General features: G+C 36.3%; 2 protein-coding genes across 8 annotated transcripts in view; one reads left to right on the top strand and one right to left on the bottom strand.

The window, feature by feature from the left end:
• Positions 1-3140: 3140 nt before the first annotated feature.
• LOC140743423 (uncharacterized) lies at positions 3141-4738 on the top strand. Its single transcript, XM_073074673.1, has one exon. It carries the CDS (start codon positions 3273-3275, stop codon positions 4143-4145), a length of 873 nt encoding a protein of 290 aa, XP_072930774.1. The 5' UTR covers positions 3141-3272; the 3' UTR covers positions 4146-4738.
• A 9402-nt stretch (positions 4739-14140) lies between these two features.
• The window catches only part of syd (JNK-interacting protein syd), a 40934-nt gene continuing 32119 nt past the window's right edge, over positions 14141-22955 (bottom strand). For 6 of the 7 annotated variants that reach the window (XM_073074663.1, XM_073074658.1, XM_073074659.1 and 3 more), the window contains one exon: positions 14141-16827. In XM_073074663.1, the coding sequence (XP_072930764.1) occupies positions 16706-16827 (122 nt within the window). In that variant the 3' untranslated portion in view covers positions 14141-16705. Of the gene's footprint in view, positions 16828-18820; positions 18939-22955 lie in introns of all 7 variants that reach the window. The other variant, XM_073074664.1, reaches the window with a different exon arrangement.

Raw genomic sequence — 22955 nt, 5'->3', positions numbered from 1 at the left:
ATCCAGTAAATTAGTCACACTTACAGAAAGTCAAATAGTCTTCATAATATCCGGTTGCCTTTACACTTTTTCTTCGAAATTAAACATTAGTGACGCTTTTGCCTCGGAGCTTACCTCATTCTCGCTAACTAATCCCGAGTCACAGCAAGTTTCATTTAGGGATGGCGGTCTGAGATCGATTAATCGGAGAGTCGATTACTTTAATCGATCTCCAGTAATGATGGTTTCGTAATTTAAGTTTTTAATCGATCTCCAGTAACGATGGTTAATCGATTCAACCCAGAAAATCGAAATACGTTTTTTTCGTAGTTTATTAAACATTAAAAATCATAGTTACAGACATTTTTCGCTGACGGATACGTATCTCAGTGGTTGTTTCGTCCCGACGATCTTTTTTTTCGCCATCTCGCAAGCTTCGCCCCTGAAAAGATCGAAGATCGATTCTTGGAGAATAGTTTCATTGAGTCTCATTTTTTTTGTGAATCGATTTATCACACGTCGAATCGAATCGATTCAAGAATCGATATTTTTCGAAAGAATCGTCATCCCTAGTTTCATTTACTTTCCTCTTTCCGCGGTAAGCTCCTTTAGCTCCGAGCTTATGTTAGCTAGCTTTGTTTATTTATGTCGTGTGCTTCGTTCGATATTTTCTGACACTAAGCGTCTAAGTTCCCATTCTCCACACAGCTTATGAGATACGATAAACTACTTGGTGTTGTTGCGTTTTATACGTGTTTAAACTTGACTTTTAAGTTTTAGGTTGTTATAACTTAAATGTGAGCGAGGTTCATATAAAGCTACGAAATCATTTGACAATTTCCACTAATGGCAAGCTGGTAAAATGTGCAATAGCTATAGCACTTCTCGGCTATAGCATTTGTATTTTTCGAAAATGGTATAATATTTGACAAGGTCGTTCTCGTGTATCGCATTCGTAGATAAATTTTATTTTATAATATAGGAGTAACAGACGAGCTGAAATCCACCTGATGGCAAGTTGACATCTGTAATCAACCCCAGATAGGATTAGAACTTCCTACCCGCGGTCGGCGCCAGATGCGTCGTCAACCCTGAGGACTAATATGGAACACCCCTGAAAAATATTAGGTGTAAGACGTACACCACACCTTTTAAACCAGATCACAGAATAGATGTGGTAATGTACCGCCGGAATCGCACCAAAAAGGGTTCTACCACCTTCAATCTTCAGCTCGCATCCCAGTACATAAAACATAGCTACGTTGAACCTCACATCAGTGCTAAGTTTATCTTAGCAATCAGAATCTAGAAATCCCATTAGTACATTTGACACGCGTCCATAGCTTAGTATCTTAGCGTATTTGTGGTGGAAAATCAGCTTTACTGTGAATTCATTGTCTATTCAGTCTATTTATTGCGCTGCTTTGTGTCATTGACTGGATTATATTTAGAAAACTAGCCTTTAAAAATAGCACTACTCCGAGCTCAGGTTAAGAATATAGTTATAACTTGAGTATCGAATGAGTGTACAGTTTTAGAATAACGTGCATTTTATGTAAACATATTAAAGCAAATGCAGATCACAAAATTGTATATCTATACTAATATTATAAAGAGGAAAACTTTGTTTGTTTGTTTGATTGTAATGAATAGGCTCCAAAACTACTGGAATTTTAAAAATTCTTGCACGATTCGAAAGCTACATTATCCACGAGTAATATAGGCTATATTTTATACTAAATATATTTGATAAATAGATTTTAAGGCGGTACAAAGTTTGCCGATTCAGCTAGTGAGTTATATATTTATATTTACCACGTTTTGACCCTGCGTCCTCAGCATAATAAATATACATTAAACAAAGCGTTTGTTGGTAAACTATATTTTTTTATAAAATACAGTAGACAAGTTGCACGTCACTGATCTGATAAATCAATTATCGTTCCAGCGAACCGCAATGGCATACCTACGTAACTCGAAGCAAGTAGGTATTGATTGCGTTCATTAATTCATTGTGACTGATGTATAATAATACATACGAAAGCGCAAATACAAGCACATCCTGAATTCGGACTACAAAACGTTTATTCATTTGATGAATGTTTATTTGTTTAAGAGTGGAATCAAAGCAGCTTCATTATATATTTTCAATAGCTGAAAATATTATATGACTTGCGAGCGATTTTCTTATAATTACAGCGGTGTTAATGGTGGTCGGGATAATGCTTTGTTTCACACTTAACGCATAGAGAAAAAGGAAACGCAAATAACGAAGGCAATTTTTTTCTTCCACTAGATGCTCGAATAATAAAATGTAATATCAAGTATGAAAATTTAACGTAAATCTTATGCTTTTTACTGCAAAAGCTATCTAAATTATACTTCAAAATGCTCCAACAATAATAAAGTATCTTGTGGTGTCTTGGAGATGACCGTTCAAATCCGTTCAGAAACTACCTATCCTAGAAGTTGTTCCCTAGAATTGCATTGAGCTAAACTTCTTTAAGTTCGGTTTAACTCGCGCAAACTTTTCAAAGCATAGTACTTGATGACATTTATTTTGAATGGACAAGAACTGTGAAGCAGTGGGAGCGGCTCTACAGGTTAGAGACTCCACAGGTTGCTTCTGCAAGTTATTAACGATCCCGGAATAGCTCTTGTGAACTGGGCTCCCTCCTGACTGCCGGCGAAGCGCAGCGGGGACCTCGCACTTCTCTATTGATACGAAATGGTGCGCTCAACACTCAGCGCGTGAATACCCTTTGCCACCACGTGCATGCTTTCAAAACCTATTACTGAGGTAACTTGTAGTTGTTACTTTCGTACAGTCGAGCTATGACAAAGGTTAATAGTAATGTTAGTGGTTTAGTTAGCTTCTTGAACGATGATATAATTTATAATTTTTAACTTATTTAATGAGACGCATTTTAGTTTTGATTCATTTATCAAAGCGAAATATATTTCAAATACTTCCGTCAACAAATGTCTACCACAACCATACGAACCCAACTAGGATTTTATTTTAATAAAATAATTTCAATACAATACAATAATTGTATTTTTTGTCCACAGGATACACTGAGGAGCAGCCTTCCACGCAGTTCACCGCGCAACTGCCGAGCGAGGTGAGCCCGGCCGCGGGCAACGCCTCTCAGCCGGCGCCTCAGCCTGTTTCTTATGCCCTTCTGCAACTCTCCGCCTCTGATTCCACTGAACAACCCTTCCTTCAAGTGCAGCTCCAGTCTTCGCCTGTCTCCCCCCCTCCGCCACCGGCGAGCGGCAAGTCTCTCTCTATGTGCTACACCAGTACTGGCGCCCTTCTATCTTTGCCGCCCAAGAAGAAGGATATCTATCGCCCCTACTGCCTCGGCGATCGTGCTTACCTTCACCGACCAGAAGAAGATCTGAATGCGGCCCACGCCATCCTTGATCTCAGTCAACACGCCGTTTTCTTGACCCCACCGCCTCGAGTTGAACCTCCTGCGCCCGAGCCGCCGCCGCCGCCACCGCCGCCGCCGCCGCCGCCACAACCGGAGCAACCTCCTCCTCCTCCGCAAGACCAACAGCCAACTGCTGAAAAACCGCGCGAAACCGTCGCCTACACCTACGACGCCTTCTTCGTGAGCGACGGTCGTTCCAAACGTAGAAACTACGCTAACGCCCCGGTGGAGAGCGCGCCGCAACCGGAGCCCAAATCGAAGTACACATGTAGTGAATGCGGCAAGCGTTACGCCACATCGTCCAACTTGTCACGACACAAGCAGACGCATCGCAGCTTAGATTCCGTTGCTGCCAAGCGATGTGGTGAATGCGGAAAAGCTTACGTATCGATGCCAGCTCTCGCGATGCATGTATTGACTCATCAGCTGTCACACGTATGCGGCGTGTGCGGTAAATTATTCTCGCGGCCGTGGCTTCTGCAGGGACATCTGCGCTCGCATACCGGCGAGAAACCTTATGGATGCGCACACTGTGGGAAAGCTTTCGCTGATCGATCTAATCTGCGAGCACATATGCAGACACACTCCTCTGACAAGAATTTCGAATGTCTACGTTGTCATAAAACGTTCGCCCTTAAGAGCTACCTCAACAAACATCAGGAGTCGGCGTGCGTTCGCGATGAAGATTCTTCCGAATCCGAAGCACCCGCTTCCGCAACCGGCTAAGTGCGCATCGGCACTGTTGCAATGAGGGACCGTAACCGATAACTCGTGGTTTAATCGTTAACGTAAAGTATTAATATGAATTTAGCTTGTTAGTCTAATATTATACATTTACAAGTTTAAAAATAAGAGCGCGATTGCGGCCCCTTGCGTCTCACGCCGCACCGGACCGCATCGCGACGAAATCGAGCAACGTTTCGCAAACAACGAATAAAGTACGACCCCGTAGCGCCGCGACTGCTACGGCTGTAGGCCGTAGCGACAGACGTCCTAATAACGTGTAATATTAAAGTATGTATATACTCGTCGATAAAATATACCCTTATATACATAGAAGTAACGAAATACGAATGAAACTAATATCTTTTGTAGGTGATTTTTACAACCGCAAAGTAGGTTAGAGATTTACGGTGTAAGTTTAGCGTCGAGATGCGAGAGCCGAGCGCCGAGCTCGTCAGTGGACGGAGGCGGAGCGCCCGGGCGCGCCGCGTCGTCCGTCTCGGTGAGGAACTTGCCAAAACTTTCCGTCCGAAGCTCCGCACACGCCGCCGCGCCCGCCAGCGCCGGCCGCCAACGCCGGCTACCAGCGCCGGCTCCCAGCGCCGGCCGCCCCGCGACAGTGCCTTAGCGGCGACCGCGCGCCGCACCCGTCCCACGCCGCCCCTCGTCTCCTCCTCGCACCGCAAGCCACAGTCGACCCGTGTTCATTCAAACTTATAATATCTTTCCGCCACTATTTCAAACTTTGACGTGTCGACGCTTACGTGCGACCGCCGTAGTAGCACGTTACTTTTCTATGACAAAACTTATTACAGATGAACGAGTACCTAACATCTTTTAAAATAACTTAAGTATAACTTCCAAAGTGTTTGATAATTTACCTAAAAAATGTTATTCACTGTTACTGTATTAAGGTTTCACATAACGTGTAATTACACTTTCATTGTATTCTTCTTCTATTACAACTAATTAAATTTTGAATGGACGGAATTAATCAATATAAAAAATAGATTTGAAAATAGACACTGACAGTTATATTGAGTATTTTTTATAATGATTTATGAACTGTGCGAATAATACCGGGCGGGCGGCGGGCGCGCCATGTCGGCACGGGGACGGGGTGTGCCGCATCACTCAGCGAGCATGCCTTTAGTTTGAGCGTGTGTTATTAGAGACAAGTCGAACATAACTGGCAATAAACTAACATAGACTAAGGTAGCATTAACACTAATTTAAGGAGGCAAGCACGAGGTGCTCGATGAAAATGGGTATTCGAAAAGCAATAATAACGTAGACATTAGTAAGTCGCACCGCTGTCGAGTAGACGCAGCAGACTTTATCCTACTTCTATCCCCGTAGCGTTCTGTAGCTCTCGTAGATCACCCGAGCGTAGAGTCGGCTTTACAAACCGTGCCTCACTGTCTACGGTGGATAGGCGTTCTATAGCAATAGTGACGTAGCTAGTCTCACGCTTAGGTGTCATCCGCTTGGAGTAGCCGACTCTACCAACCCTAGTTCATTAGATAGTGCCTCGCGAGTCAATTTTTTGTCAATGAATTTAATTTCAATCCTGTCAATTACTCAATTACGAGTCGCCTGTTTTTAAAATACTACATTCTTGTATTTTAACGGAGTTTTGGCGCTAAAGGAACTACCTAACAGGCCCTCGAGGTACGAGGTTACCTGGTTAGATTTCGAACGTGTATATTGTTGACTAAAAATACCTTCTCGATTAAAGTCGTTTGGATACTACGAACCATTATTTTCGTGTCAATTAGCGTGGTAGATGTAGGGCGGTCTTGGACTGAGAGGCACTTCCCTCCGTACTATGTAGTTATATTCCCTAATCCTATTTGTCATAGACGTAGTGTGCCACATTTATTATACCTACCTTCTCTTGATTATTTCGTAGAGAACCTTTCTTCCTCGTTCCGTGATCAATACGATTTATTTTATCAGAAGGCTTTACCAGGCGATGGTTGCGCGTAAAAAGCAATATAAAGTAACTTGATAAGCAATACTACTATAGGGATAACGTAGATAATATTTATTATTTAATAAGATTTTGTAGATTTTTAGATATTTTTGGTGCTTTCGAGTACTATCGACAACATAATGAACGAATCTGACATCGAATATTGAGTAATTCATTTTATATTGTGATATGGTTTTATTTTTCAAAAATGTAGTATTCTATACGTTAGTGTAGTGTTTATCTTTCTATTATTTGCTACTTCATCCTTAAAACCTTCTAGATCTTTTTAGATTTCTAGCCCTTCTCTGTAGTGTATGTAGACTTAATCGTGTACTCCTATGCATAATCCCTTCGATCTATTCTTTAAAATATCTAACTATTCAGTCCTTAGTGGTTTCTTAGAATCGTCATGATACCAGCTTCTTCAAAATCTAAAACGACATATTTTATTCGAATATTTATATTAAAGTTATTGTAATTGTAGTGTCTATAAAGATAAGTAACGTTTAACTATTAATAGTAACGAAACCAACTTATATACAAAAATATATACCTACATTTAAATGTAAATATTTCCCTGTGTACCAAATTTCCTTCTTTACAATTTTTGTAGTCGTAAGTAGATTTACCTATATTTATATAGCGACGATACAAAATATGTAGACGTAACATAGCGAGTCCACTTTAGACTTGTTAGTATCACAAAGTATATGATAACATATACATATACTTACTCATTAAGCATGGACGCGATTCATATTTAGGTACATTTACATTATATCCATATAAGTACGTAATTATAGTTATTCTTACTCCAATCTAAGCAACCGTCAATGTTTTTACAGAGGTGTAATCAGTAGAAATACGTACCGATGTTTTTATATAAAAGTAGTAATACATTACTACTTAAGTATTACGTTACAATATTGTTGCAGGGTACTGTTGGCTCCGACGGTTTTCCGTGCAGTATGACATTTGGGAAATTAAATAGATAATCTGTACAAATAAGGTTACGTATGAAATGTTTAATAGCATTTCGTACTATTTTTTTCGGTTAAAAACGTTTAATTTATCACTAGTGCTTCAGTGGTATCACTAGTACTACTGACCTGGAGTTATAATCTAGGTGTAGTTTTATTCCATTATGTGTCCAGTTAAATTTAAATTAAAAAATCAAATTAACTGAATGAAACTGAATGAAGTTTTCAGTTATTATTACAAATTATTACTTTGTTGTTGTTATATATTCATATAGTCATATTTTTTAGTTTATGACAACTTAAATTTAAAATTCCACTTATATTCTCAATAGTACAGATTCTTTAATAACCCTTGCTGTTACTAAAGCAGTCACAATATTTTAACTGTATTCGTTAAAACAGAGAAAACTAGTTAAAGTTTTCAATTGCAGCGCTACGACGCTACAAGCGCGGCAGCAAATTGTATTAACATGCTATGTAGCGTCAACATTCGTGTAGGCATCTAATACAATTTGTACTTCAATTTCGTATATCGTTGTAGCACCGCACGTAGTATGAAACATCGGTACCGTAACACATCTCAGTTGTAGACTTGCAATACTATTACAAAATTGCAACTCATCAACCCTGATGTGGCTGTAACACTGCCGTCAAACATTAAGTTCGCGTGTAAAGCTAATGTGTTCTATGACGACTAGCACAAGTAAAGTGCTATAAACGTCTAACTAACTAAAAGCAATCTTTCAGTGATATTATAAAAGTTAAAATGTCCAAGATAGCAATACATAAGCAATAAATACATACTTTAGAGTAATATACTTAAACTAGTCGATTATTTATAGTGTTTAGTGGTAAACTAGCAATAATCAACGAAAAGCAATATTCATAAGGGATATCTAGTACGTAAAGCAATAATTGAATGGTGATGTATATACAGTTTACAGTACACGTGACTAATAAGTAGACTGCATTGAAGTGATATAGTATATTTTTAAACAATACCAACATACGATTTGAAGCGTATGGCTTAGAATTGTTCTACAAAAATAACCGAAGCCTTTATCGTAGATGATAAAATAAATCTATAGGTAGGTACTTTTAATGAACAACTATCCTCATGAATATATTATATAGGTCCGCTTGTTACCTATCCACTCCTGGAGGTCGGTCTCCTGCTACTAAAATATTTACTATTTGGGATTTCCAACATCTGTTCCATTTTCTTCAACGGTTTGCAATTGCGATGGCACTACTATATCTGTATCGTGAACCCAGATTTGGGATGAATCTAAGCAGTGCAGCCGAAAATATATCCGATAGAACCTACAACTGTCTGGTTTAATGGACAGAGAACGTGACTTCGAACTCCGCGCGAATTTATCCGTTACGTATACATGGTTGGTTGAAAATTAGATTCTTCACATCGAAATAATACCTAGAATACAATATTGTATTTTAAGTACACGCCTACAGTACCTATTCTCAACAGGACATTACAAAAGAGTGACCTATCGAATAACATGCTATCATTATACTCGATTAGCAATACTGGTAAAATATTTATAATCGTAGATGTAAAAGGCAATAAAGAAATTATAGCAATAATATCGAAGTTAACAACGAATAAAATTATTTACTTCCAATAGTAAAAACTACGAAACATATTTATAGCGTAAAATGCTACATTATATAAATAACTCCTCATTTTAACTTTTACAAATTATTACAAGTAAGTATGACGATTAATTTACAAAATAAGTTCAAATTTTTAGATCCTGCCACCTAATCTACTTGTTTCTTAACGTTTAGTCTCAGATAATCAATAATACTATAATATACTCGTACATAAGACAGGAAATATAACACATACATTTTGTGATACACTATACATACCTACATTCATAGCTCTTCGTTGAATATTTCTAAAGCGCACATACAATTAAAATCGCCGACTTGTCAATTTAAAATATAGATTTAAACTACCTTATCGCGTGAAAGTTTGACGAAGAAACATGCGTTTTTATAAAAAAAATATTATTTTAATCATCAGTTTTGGTTTTTCCGCCGCGTCACCAATACCATCGTTAATCAACATTTTGTAAATATGTCACCTTTTATATGCTTTTTCATTTACAGATACTTAAAGTAAGCTAGAGCTAACTTTCTGTTATCTATAACATATATTTTGTTTAAACTTCCATTTCATTAATTAATCTAGTCATTAAGTAGAGTTCAGAATCTAGTCATTTAGTGGTCAAAAGACATTTTGTAAACATATGTAGACCATTAGAAGTAGGAGAGGTGATTATTACACATGTGATGCATTGTAGCGTGTGAGAGTGTGTAGGCAGTACCGATAATTAGGAAGACAATGGTATGGTGAGGTAAGATGGTATGATATGAGGACATTTAATCAATTTGCCTTAGAAAGTTTTTAATGGAGACAGTGAAAGAACATACTTTGAATTTCGCCTGCGTTGAATTTATACTGAGCGCTTATTGATGTGATTTGGAGCTCGCGCGCTTTTTACTCTTTCCAGCAACATTGTAACAGCTATTCGTGGGAAAGTAGTTAGAAATTCAATTTCACAAGAGCACGATCATCTTAATCTTATACAAGTGTACGGTGCAATCACCGTACTTTACTGCAGTAAAAACAAATAGATCGCAAATATGTGTGTTATGGGAAAAATGCTTGTTCTTTTCGATGGTCATCAAGGCCACCATCACTACTAACTGTCGTACATTATTATCTAGAACAAGCGTGAATGACATTTGTTAAATTTATGTGGTATCTATTTATAAAAAATTGAGACCAAACGTAATGCATTTAAGGCTTCATCATCCTTTACATCGTGGTTTTCATAGTTGTAGATATCGTACCTAAAAGATTACGTCGACTATTTGTCATTAATTTTGAAAAGGTTAGAAAAACTAACTAACTAATTAAGTAACGTAATACGTATACTAAGCGTATAATATACCCAATTAATTATGCGTAGAAAGTCAATTTTTTAATTCAATCATTCCTTCCTATTATTCAATTATTATATACCAAAGTACCTACAGAGTTAGATAACTTTGCATGAATAATATAATGATATATATTATTAATAGCATTATAGCTATATGTAACGTAAGTCAATATAACGCTAGCGGTCCTCGTCCTATTGTAACTCATTTAATGTATTGGGTTTTATAATTAAGATTGTTTTAAGTTCACTCTGATAGAGCACTCTATCAAATCTCAATCCTTCACTGAACACGTAACCCTAATAATGTTTCATTAAAATACAAGTCAACCATAGTATAATGAAACATACATTGCTTTACAATATTTGGTCTTCCTATTTAGACTCAGTCCGTTTTCGGATTTTCACTGACCACCGTTTTCACGTACCAGATTTTTCCGGTACGTGTGAATCGGTTAAGTTATTTAGGTTACTCAATTTTCATAACTAGATTTGATAAAATGGCAATGAAGTATCTAATAAAAAAAATATTTATTAGTTGTCGAAAGGATTATGGTGTCAGCAAGTCTATTTAACAAGATTATAATGGAAAATTTAATAATAAAATTAAATGTTAAGCATTTTGCTTATCTCCATATATCCAATACATTAAGGACACTTACAATCGACTCCTAATCATTATAGCAAATAATCTTCGCTCCATAATTTTAAAACGTCTATACCATGTATTACTTACTATCCTTAGGTATTAAATATGGATCGACTACGTACATTCATTTTTAGACTTTTAAGTTTTAATTACTCGTAGCTTAAATTGTGACACATTTTTTCATAACACAATAATCTATAGCGAACAATAATACCATGTCATATTATTTATTTTTCTATGTATCTACTACTTTATTATTATCGACTTCACTCACGAAACACCTAAGTGAAAATAAGAACCAGAAGTCTACCTAACTAACAACACAGGTTCATTATTGTCTCGCAATATATAAGAATGTAGGCACATTTTTATTTATCACAGATCGTATTAAAATTGATGAATTTATACGCTAATAAAAACTTAAAGTCTAAAAAATGTACATTGAAATTGAAGGTTTTGTATCTATATGCCTTAGTAGCCGTGAATGAACAAAACCATGATGGAAACGTAATTTTAACTTTAAGAAAAATGTCTTCAAACCAATCAATACTTCCATGCAGCCTTTAAATATTATAATTGATTAGCGGCTAATCATTAGCTAGTAGTCTCTATCATATATCTACAGATTTTTAATACTTAGCATATTATTATACCTAATGTATTGACTTTAAATCTTTGCGACATAGCTATTGTACTGAATTTGTAATCAGACCTTTAATAAATAATTGCAAGACAAAAATATGTATCAAAATAACACCAATTAGGTAAGAGTTATGCTCTATACGCAGTAGAGTATCTTTTCAAATGTGAATGTTATCATAATATCATTTAGGACCTGCATTTTAGGTTGAAAAGCTAAATGAAAGTAAATGTTAACGGACGAAAAGTTAAGCATTCGATGATTTCTTTTTGATAACATCAGAGGAATTTGCAATAATCCTGTAGGTACATAATATATGTACGTTCTAGGACAATGAGTTCAATTGATGTATTAATAACCCTTGGAATAATTCGAATTTTGAGGAACTTGTTATAAGTAATTCTCATTTTAAACATTTACATAACATTGAATTGACGTAATACTTATCTTCCTTATTAATAGACCGGTACAACAAAACGTGTTTTAAATTTTGGAAATACTTTAAATATTGATTATAAAAATTGAATTACTAATTTAAGTTTATAAAATATATCTAATGTTATGTTGCACTTGTTTACGTTCAATTTTGGCATGTTTTTTAATTGTTACCATCTTGTTTTTGTTTATTATGTCCGAAAAAATTGAAATAAGTAATTAATAAGTTCCCAAGCATCAAATCTCCAGTTACATATAACCGTGAGTGGAAGGAGAAATATTTTTACCTATTTATCAAATAATGTGTTTAATCACTTAGTATTAAGGAGTAATCGCCTGTCGTGGCAATGTAATCGTTTTCTAGTTTCAGGCAGGTTTAGTGTTGCGAGTCGTAATATTACATAATCCCCAAATATTGCGGCTCTACATTTAATTTAATCATATTAGAAGATATTGTAAAATGTAGGTATTTAATGCACAAACAATCACAATATTATATTTTAGAATAATCCTTTGCAATTTATGTAAAATTCAAGTACTTCACTCGATCTTACCAACTATCTACGTGCCTATGGGCAGTGCCTGATAGGCAAATGCCTATTACCTATGCTACTTCTCACTAACGTTTTACGAATTTTAACTTTCAATAGATACTTATTTAAAGTGGAATATGTATGGATCATACTAATATTAACTAGTAGGTAAACAACAAAATGTACCAAATCATTAATAATAGATTTGTTTTTTTACAAATTTCTTAACTAAAGTGTGCAAAATGCAATCCTAAAAATAATACCAAATAAAAAGTTGATTAAGTGTAACTCAATACAAATTTTAAAAGAACTATTCACCTAGTGAGCCATAGAGATATTACGGAAAACATCGTAAAAACATGGTTTTGGATTAGACCACCACCTGCAACATTAAATTTTAAATATAAAGAAGTCCAATAAACTTTGAATTTTGGTAGAGCTCATAGCGAACTAATTTTAAAGTAGTAAAACTAGTATTCCACGTAATTACCAGGCTGGCTGAATGTCACTATATTCTGATGTAATTATTTCGAGCGGTACACCCAATACGCAATAAGCAACGTAAATAACATGCGATCGAAGCAGAAAGCATGAAAAGAACAACTTACCTACTTATTACTTGTAATCGCTTATGGCCGACCTGCATGTAGACCGATGACCTGAAGAATACAGCACTTGATTCAATGGTCAGAACCGACTTGAGTGACGTTAATGAGTAGAGACCTATGTACTGCAGTGGACTACAAGTGTTGATAGGACTTACGTAAAACCGTGTTTTAAGTAGGTACATGATGGTTTTCTCTAAGGAGATCTATTAAATTCATTAGTAATATAATTGGCCAAGTGCAAGTCGAACTCGCTCCCGGAGGGTACCGTACAGTCATAAGAACATGCATTGCTATAATTTGAACTTGTTCAACAGATAAACCTAAAAACGTCGGAAAATAGTGGTTTCTTATATAGCGACCCATTTACTTTGAACTTTCTTATATTTTTAGTATTTGTTGTTATACCATTAAACATACCTACTCTGTAAAGATTGCCAGTGTCTATCCATTACGGCTCAGAAGATAGAATCCCGTGATAAACGGCCATGCGGACAGACAGCGGAGTCTTGGTAATATGGTTCCGTTTTTACCCTTTGCGTACGGAACCCTAATAAAGGTGACGATTTAGTGAAGTACTTGCAATTAATATTGTATGCATTGGATTTATGTCTTTGTGTTGAAATCACAACGCTGTATTTAGTTCTTACGAGTTATTATTTACAAATCGAGTGTATAATTAGAGTTGCAAGCTGCCCATGTATTTATTTGTCGTAATATTATTTTTATTCTTCATAAAAATAAACTGTACTGTAATAACCATTTGTTTTCTTTCTACCCTATATCCCTATAGCCCTATATCCTCAGACCGATTAGGAATAAAACTGTACTAAGATGCATATCATATATTTTGTCTGAAAATTCATCACGGCCACTCATGAAAATTGAAAATTGCCTATTGTCTTAAGACTCAATGAAAATGTGCGACTTATGCAAACATTTTTGAATTAAAAGTTTTTAAGGTAACTTGCATTTTAAAGGAAAAGCCAGAAAAAATGTGTCACTAATATATTTTTATTATAAAATGATATTGAATAAGTTTAAAAAGATAACATAAGACAATCGCACAAGAGTCCTAAGATATCTAAATTTAAAACAAGATATTAACATTAAATACACTATCTTTTAAAAAAACCTAATGTTATGCATGACACAGTTACCAAGAAAAGTACAAAGGGGGAAATTATTAAACAGACAATAAAACAAATATTTTCAATTGATAGCATTCGTTTATTGATTGCATAATACAAACAAGAAAATCTTTATCCACTAATCACTTGTTACATGACTGGTTATCTATCAAATGGATTGGAATATATAATAAGGGGTAACATTATTGGAAGGGGTAACCACAATCATTACACAGATAATGGATTCTTATATATCGAATTAAATATTATCATAAAAATTGTCAATATGTCTCCTTCATTTCGTACAATGCATAGAAAATAAAAGGTGCAAACCACCATTCAATAAAATATAATAAAGTTTTGTATAAACTATAGTATTAAAATGATAAGTACAAAAAATAAAACAAATATTACACCGAACTTAGATAGATTACGTGAAAATATATCGAACATTGCACACTTATATAGTCACATCGAAGACATTTACTGTAGAAATGAAATATTAAAATACATTAAAATTGTTTTGCATCGTGACATAAACAAGAAGATACAGATACACGGAGGCCACACACGCGTCGTATTCCATTTCATCAGTCACATAACGCGTATGGTTTCTCTTACTTCACTATCCCATTAATGCCCGCAACAAAACTCACGCCGTGTAGGTATATTAAGGCAAATCCTATCCGCATCACTAACGACCGCTAATGGATACGATTTTTATGTGAAACGGTACAAGCTTAGCTATTATTATACATCTACCTCGTTTGACTAGGGTTTACAGCGGACGCTGGTCGCAGGAAGTCCGCGAAGGCCGGCATACGTCACACTCAGCCGCGTAAAGCGCTAGCAGTAACTATAAATCCGATTACAATATACTATACAACTACGACGTTCCTACGACCGGCGTCCTCTATAAGTATTATTAACTAATAAAATTACTGCAACACTAAAATAAATTATTGATTCCATAATATAATTTTTATAATAAAGGTAATAATAAACGCTTTAAATTATAGCACGCTACCTATGAGTGTGTACATACATACATACACACTGTAGGTATGGAAAATAAACACATCATACATTCGCAATAAATTAGATTGGTAAATGGACATTCTTAATTTACTTTTGCACCATTACATAGATAACTGTAAAAATAATGTTCAATACTGTGCCGCCACGCTTGCCTCGGTTCACATTGAGATCCATTTAGCTATTATTTTAGTAGAATGTCAGTCTATTCGATATATTTAGATTTCGTTGTTTAATAAAATTAACAATAGTTACACAACATTGTTATATCGTGGTTAGCTGTTTTTACAATTACAACTTCCAAATCCCACATTTTACTATTCAGAACAATTTTGTCACATCTCAATTCAGATTCGAAAACCCGATAAAATACACAATTTATTAAATGTGTAACGTGATACCATGTTACGGGCGACACAGTTACATCGTACACAAAGTAAACCGCGTAAAAACTAAAAACACAACACTAATCTTCAACGAGTGCTATATATTATCACATTTCGCATTAGAATATTAGTCTTCATATCATTAGCATATTGTACACACTCGCGAAAGATTACAACTAACGTCTAAACAATATTAAAGTTACGTAAATTGTGATGCAGATGTCAACCGCAGTCCACGATAGGCGGTCGAGATGGAAGCCGACCGCATGATAAGTTTTGTTTGCTACTACATATTACAAAATCTCCAATATTAAATTAATATTATCTATCATCTAAAACTACGAAACTGAATTATTTGGTGGTTATATCTTGTACATTATTCCTAAATGAGATTAAGCTTACAACTAGGGCCGGTTGAAGGTTAAAGATACCTAATACATTTTGTACACCGACCCGTCACTTAACTATATAGCTGGATCGCAACCAGGGAACTTAAAACGTTATGAGTGAAAGAGGCTTTTCAAACATAGTCGAGTTACCATCGAGTTTTAATAAGTCTCATAAAGGGGCGACGATCGAAGTGAATAAGATAATACAAAAAAAAAAAATGTCCAAAACATGAAGCGCTGGTAATTAGCTAAAAGTAAGCACACATAATAGCGATTACATGAATATCAATAAAGTGTTCAAAGTCCATGAAGAGCCGTGCACTCACTATTCCGCGAGAATCAGAAACGTTTTATGTATGACGTGCGTCGTTTGATATGTGAACGTAAGTATGATGAACACACACACATAACTTGGTGAGATGTAAATACGATCCGTATTATAGACACACCAATGTATTTCCTCTTTGTATGCCTATAACACGAACCAACGAAGTGAATAGGTAATAATGGATTTCGAGGGACCAACACTGGGGTAACATAAATCAATTCACAATTTGATAATCTACCAAACGCTAAGATTGAAGAATACTACAACGACCTGGTTACCATGAAAATCCTGTTATGTCAATAAACTGGGGGTGTACACTGGCTTCGAGATACACGGAGCAGAGTATCAATCGAAGAGGGATTTTAAGAAGTGAAGTTAGTTACACCCCCAGTGTTGGCATCCTATTCACGGACGACTTACACGTTGAGGAGCGTCGCCGGCTTGGTCGACGTGCACACGTAAACGTAATCTGACTCGCTGTCGAGGCGCGCGCGGCTGGCCCTGCGCTAGGCGGTGGCCACCTGCCACACTATCAGGTGGCTCTTGGATGCCCTCTCCGCCAACGAGCTGTGCCCGCTGGACGCCCCGTCCTCGGCCACGATCACGCTGTCCTCCATCTCCGAATCCGCTGTCGAAACGCAACATTATCAGCTCAACTATTAAAACGTGCGAACCAAATGATTTCACTGTCGTTAAGGCGACATACATTAAAGCGTTGCAGTGCCACCAAAATCAACGAAACCGTACGTCGCAATGTGAACAGCTTTCATATTCTATCGGCGGATCTTTGATAAATATACAAAAGATACGTTGAAATAATACAAAAATGTTATTCCCAAGTAATGACAGCACCACACTTTGCGACACCTTATCTCAACACTTAACACTACAACGCATTGCGTTACAGCAACACTTTTATGTATGTCTGCCCTTACGCATATAATGCCTGAGCCGTATTCGTCCATTCATTAAAAGAACATTGTAAAATCATTATAACATAATAAAAAACTAAATCATAAAATTTAATGACGAACCAATGTCAGTATTTACAAAAATATCACCGCTGAAGCATTATATTACAACTGATGGCAGTACAATCACTTGACCCATACGATATGATAAACGTAACATCCTGCACCCAATAATAGAAATTCTAGCCATGTATAGAAATGAAAACATAGCAAGTGTTTAATTTATACAGTAAGTAAACAGCAATTTCATTAAAACTCCTCACAAACAGAGTGAGAACATAAAAAAATCTAAAACGTTATATTATTTAACGATATTCACATATTAATCGAATAAATAAAAGAAGGCCAAAATATTATACAAGTAACTCCTGTTGGGAACATCTAAAATGACTACACATCAAATGAGATTGCTCGCTAACAAGCAACAAGGAGTAGCTATCAAAGTTAAACTATCTAGTTCCATCCAACTTGTAGATAACTTAATCAATCAAATGAACTCGCTTGCAGGTATCGATAACTTTATAAAGGTATTACACAATATCTGGAAATTGATGAACGTTTCAGTGAAGTACACTTAGGATATCTGTGGAACATAAATTACATGACACATTGACGTTTCGAAATTGCATAGACAATATTAGCAATACACACGTTAGCTGATTAAGAAAAATTAACATTTCAAGTTCCTCGCTACAATTAGAAAACGGACAATACAAAATTGAACATTACCAAGTCCGTTTTTTCATTTTAATATCTTCATTCAGTTATAATGTAAACTGATCTATGTTAATAGCTACTATTTAATCATATGTTTAATTTTAATAATGGTTGCGTCCAACATTCAAAGCGTATGACTGTTGAAGTAAGGCTTATTTACAGCGAGCGTGCTAAGTGCATTGCGAGCGGTATCACTTTATAATCCGATTCATAATTAGGTGTCCAAAATGTAAACAAAGGTGTTGACCTATCAATAAAATACGTTTCAAATGGTAGTTTCTTATTTTTGATTATGTTAAAACAATACAACGATAATAAAATAATAATCTAAATAAATTAAGGTCAATTCACATTTTCTAATATTTATATTACCTCAATTTCGTTCCATACAATAATAATAAAAACAAGGTTTACGGTAGATAATTAAAATGTGACATAAATGGTAACACAATCGGGACCCAAAACATTTTTAGCTTTTAAGTATCGTAGCTAATGTTATTCATTTTCGTGATCGTGATCGAACTCGAATGTTTTCTCGTTTTCATGTCGTGTTAAATTGTGTGTAGTCGTAAAGTTTTTGTTTGTTGTTAATTTGTGAAGGTTTACAATATCTGCAATCGTATTTTGACAATGACATTTCTTTGTTTACATTTTGGACACGCAATTATGAATCAGACTATAGAATTGGCGTCCAGCTGTAACGGCCGCCCACACTGACGCGACGCTTGCACAATTTACATACAATTTGCCGGCTCACGCGTCGCCGTGGCGTAGCACCGCAACGATCTATGTATGTAAATAGGCATTTAAGCTGTAACTTGCCCGTGTGACTGCTACATGCGTTTAGTGTACACCCTGCGTGTTAGCTTCGACGTTATGTGTTACGATCCCCAAGCGACATGCTCATTTTACTAAAATTCAAACACAACGTACCGCTGCTTACATATTACGTGTTTTTGTCTATATTCTATCAGGTACGTTCAGGATTCGCTTACAATCTGCCAAACAATGAGGTGGGAGGCAGTGTCTTGAATGTCATCTGCATGCTCTTCTAATGAGAAAAAAATGGAAAAATCAAAATGAGGGTTCCACCACTCAAAGTTTTCAATAAAGATATTTAAATGAAACTAAATGTGTGTTCGGTTTTCACTTTACTTAATCCAACTATGTTTTAGCCAAAATGTTTATTCAACCCAAACAATAGGCACAGATTTTTGAAAAGGTTAAGTTGTTATTGTACCAATGAAGGCCTGACTCTGTCCTGAGTTTAAAACAATGAGGTATACTTAACAGTGATTAAAAAAATTGTCAATTAATGAGTCAAAGTGAAAGTTGGTTCTAAACTACACTACAAATTATAAAACTAAACAAAATGACGAGTTACAATACTTGTACACAATATTTCAATGACAAAATATAATTGTATTTATAAGTACGTAGTTATTATGTCGTTTAGGCGTGTTCACCCTGAGACAACACTATGCAACATTGTACTACGCTAGACCGCACTTCATGCCAATATGCCACATTTCGTTGCAATCGTGCAACAATGCATAGAATAAGAAGACAGATAAAGTTATGAAGTCTATCAAAGTACTTATAATTAATTAAAATGCAATAGAAACATTTATAAATCGAAAACATTTTAACGGGTAGCACTCCGGGAGTTCCGGCAGAAGTGAAAACTTTCGAAACCTAACCTGAATAATGAAATATAAAAACAATGTGAGCCGTCACGGGACGCCTGGCAGATGTGAAACATCGACATTATTTTGTAAAAGTAATATGCAGAAAAGAACATATTGTGATAGGAACTAAATATGTCATAATGATAAAATAAAATATTATGATTTTTGCGCATGGCGATGCGTCGCCACATCGTACACACTACTGCATATAGACTGTATATGTATATATACCATCGTATAGCGTGGCGACGCCACGGCATGCATCGCCACGCCAGAAATCGGTTTTACGTGCGGCTATAGATGTTTCACATCAAAAAAAATCTAAAACAGATCATGCGGCTGATTAAAATAAAATAGTCAGAAATTAAATCACGAATCTTTACAATATTAGTGTAGACTTTTAATCTTAGAAGCCAATTTAAATTATATTTGCCGTTAAATTTACTTCTTGTAGCAAGCACCTCAATTTCAAACATGTTGACTAAAATTGATATATCGAGCGTGACGCATAAAGTAGCCAGCACCATAGTTTATTAAATGTCCCTGTATTTGACGTACACACAAGGACACAATACGGCGTCCGAAAAATATTTGCCGCATGATCCATCGATTATATGTCGGGCACTAACTACCGGTCAAACTGGTCCTTCGTAAAGTTTACCACGATGCTGTCATGTCACGTGACGATATAAACGTCACGTTGACGCAATAAGGGAACGTATCCATTCCAAATGACCCGGTTTTAACAATTTTTAACTCTCTCCCCTCCTGGTGGCCATCCGTAGTATTTTCTAAGAGTTTTCACGTCGTCATAATCATAATCATCATTACATAACTGTCCCACTGCTGGGCACGGGCTCCTCTCATAATGAGAAGGATTAGGTCATAGTCCACCGCGCTGGCCAAGTGTATATTGGTAGACTTCACATACCTTTGTGATTTTTTGTATAAATCTCTCCGGTATGCAGGTTTCCTCGCTATGTTTTCCTTCTCCGTTTAGCAAGTGACAATTAATTTCTAAGGCGCACATAATTTGAAAAATCAGATGTGCGTGCCTGGTATTTGAACCTCGGACCCCTCGGATCGAGAGGCCAAGTTTCTTAAACAGTAGGCTATCACTGCCTGAGTTTTCACGTAGTAATTCAGAAGTGTGGTTGAAATATTTTTTTACCAAATAGCAAGTTAAAAATATAGTTTGCCCACATTTGTCTTGTACGAACTTCATTTACTGAAGTATGAGTATTAATTTTTTTTATTCACGTTTGTTTTTCATTGACTACATGACGAAACCTACGACCACCCCCTCCCCCCCCCCCGCGACCAAGCATGTTACTTTTAAAGACCCCTCCCCCCCTTAAAAAGGTCACGTAGTACGGGAACGTTCCCTAACGTACCCTAAAGTGGCATGATGCAGTTACAATGTCACATGATGTTCCCTCACTTAAATTGCTTTATAAATATCGTATCATCAATATAATATCTAAAATCTGCTATTCGAGACCCAAGCGATACCACTAACTAACTTTATAAGCGTATAAGCGTTACACCACTACAACAACTACAAAACTATGAAAGCACAAGCTTTTCAGTCATTTTCTTGTAAGGAACGTAATATTATAGTCGATAACGTGCATATTGCTTGTTTGAATGTATACTGTTATCTGTATTAACTACACCATAGATCTTTAGGAACAATGCACGCACATTTAATAAAAATAAATAAATAAACGCTTTCTACACTCACAGCCCCACACTAAGATTCCCTATATCGTGGGTGCCATGGACACACACAGAGACAAAAACACAAACACCCAAACCCAGAAACAGAAACCTAAATTCATTAGTTAAGATTTTTTTTTATAATCTTTAATATATGTCTGGCCGGGGATCGAACCCGGGACCCTATGCGCGTCAGACCGGCATGGTGACCGCTTCGCCACTCTGGTCGTCAAATAAATAAAAAAAATAAAGATTGCTGCCTTGAATTGTTACTTTTATTAAATGTGCGAGCATTTTTTAAGCATGACAATATAATAAAGTTTAGTATGAACGGTTTTTGCTTATCTATTTATGTCTTAACGTTCTTTATTAGCGACGTAAACATTTTTGTCACATTTTGTAAACAATTTATTACCTTATGAGGATGGGGTTTCATATTAGTGCGTAAACAAAATTAGTATGAACCACAAAATAGATCGTCTTTTATATAACATAGGTGTAGCAGACGAAGATGCACTCCACCTGACAATAAGTGGCTACTGCCCACGGATATCTATAATTAACCTTGGTAAGATTAGATTTCTGCCTGAGGTCGATCACAGGTACGCCGCTACCCCTGAGAACTAAGCTAAGGTATACCCTCAGGAAAGTATCTCTTCAAACACGAACAAAGTCTCACTTAACACTGCAGTTAGGTAGAAATAGGTTTTGCGGTGATGCCACCAGAGTCAAACCACAAAGGGTCCTACCACCTTTGACAGATTGTGATATCCGCACACTATCAAATCCATTCTTAACGCATGCACGCACACATGGCTGCACCAACCGAGGCGAGATATTACTGGCCGGAGGCGAACACCTTAACATCCGGAATGGTTTCCGGGTGACGGGAATTGATGGAGATCAGTGTTTGTCAAAGTGGACGATAACGGAAGAGCCTTGAGCAAAATGGAGGCGTTCTAGCGATTTGGTGAGAGATTGTTGATGTCTCGGTCTACTAATTGAAAATAAAATCAATACCTAAGTTCCTTAGCTACATCGAATATTTACTTCATATATCTACCCTCTTTAAAATAGCTAATTTTAAAAAATTCGACGCTAGCAATAAAATTTACGTACGGGGCGTTAGAAAAATTTCGAGGGGCGCTAAGTGATTGATTGTAAAATTGCGCGGTAGATAAATTAACTTTGAGAGCCCCTGATACCCATGATTGGCAATCGTCGATAAGCTAATAGACACAATCTCCTTACAGGTGCGACGCTGGCATCTCGTGCATTTGAACTACATCAAAAATGTTCGTCGCAAAATATAAAATTTTCGTTGTATTTATCGAATAATAATTTTGTGATTGTGTAATTTATTTCGCGAATCCCTGTTAAAATTTAATTGTCCTTTTTTATAATATAGAAGTAGCAGACGATCATGCAGTCCACCTGATGGTAAGTGGCTACTGCCGCCCATGGACACGTGTAATCAACCCCAGGTAGGATTAGGTATTCCTGAGGTCGGCCACAGATGCGCCGCTATCCATGAGAACTAAGCTGGAACACCTCGGAAAAGTTCGTCTCCCTTACCACGCCCTTCAAAACGGAACACGGCGGTTAACACTGCTGTTATTAGGCAGGAATAGGTGTGCAGAAATAGGTATATACCTGCCAAG

The sequence above is a fragment of the Epargyreus clarus genome, unplaced genomic scaffold (assembly GCF_041222505.1).
Source record: "Epargyreus clarus isolate Ecla_fem2 unplaced genomic scaffold, WU_Ecla_fem_2.2 ptg000007l, whole genome shotgun sequence".
Classification (NCBI taxonomy): Eukaryota; Metazoa; Arthropoda; class Insecta; order Lepidoptera; family Hesperiidae; genus Epargyreus; species Epargyreus clarus.
Note: the sequence above shows the minus strand (reverse complement) of the source record. Positions and strands in the feature narration are given on the sequence as shown.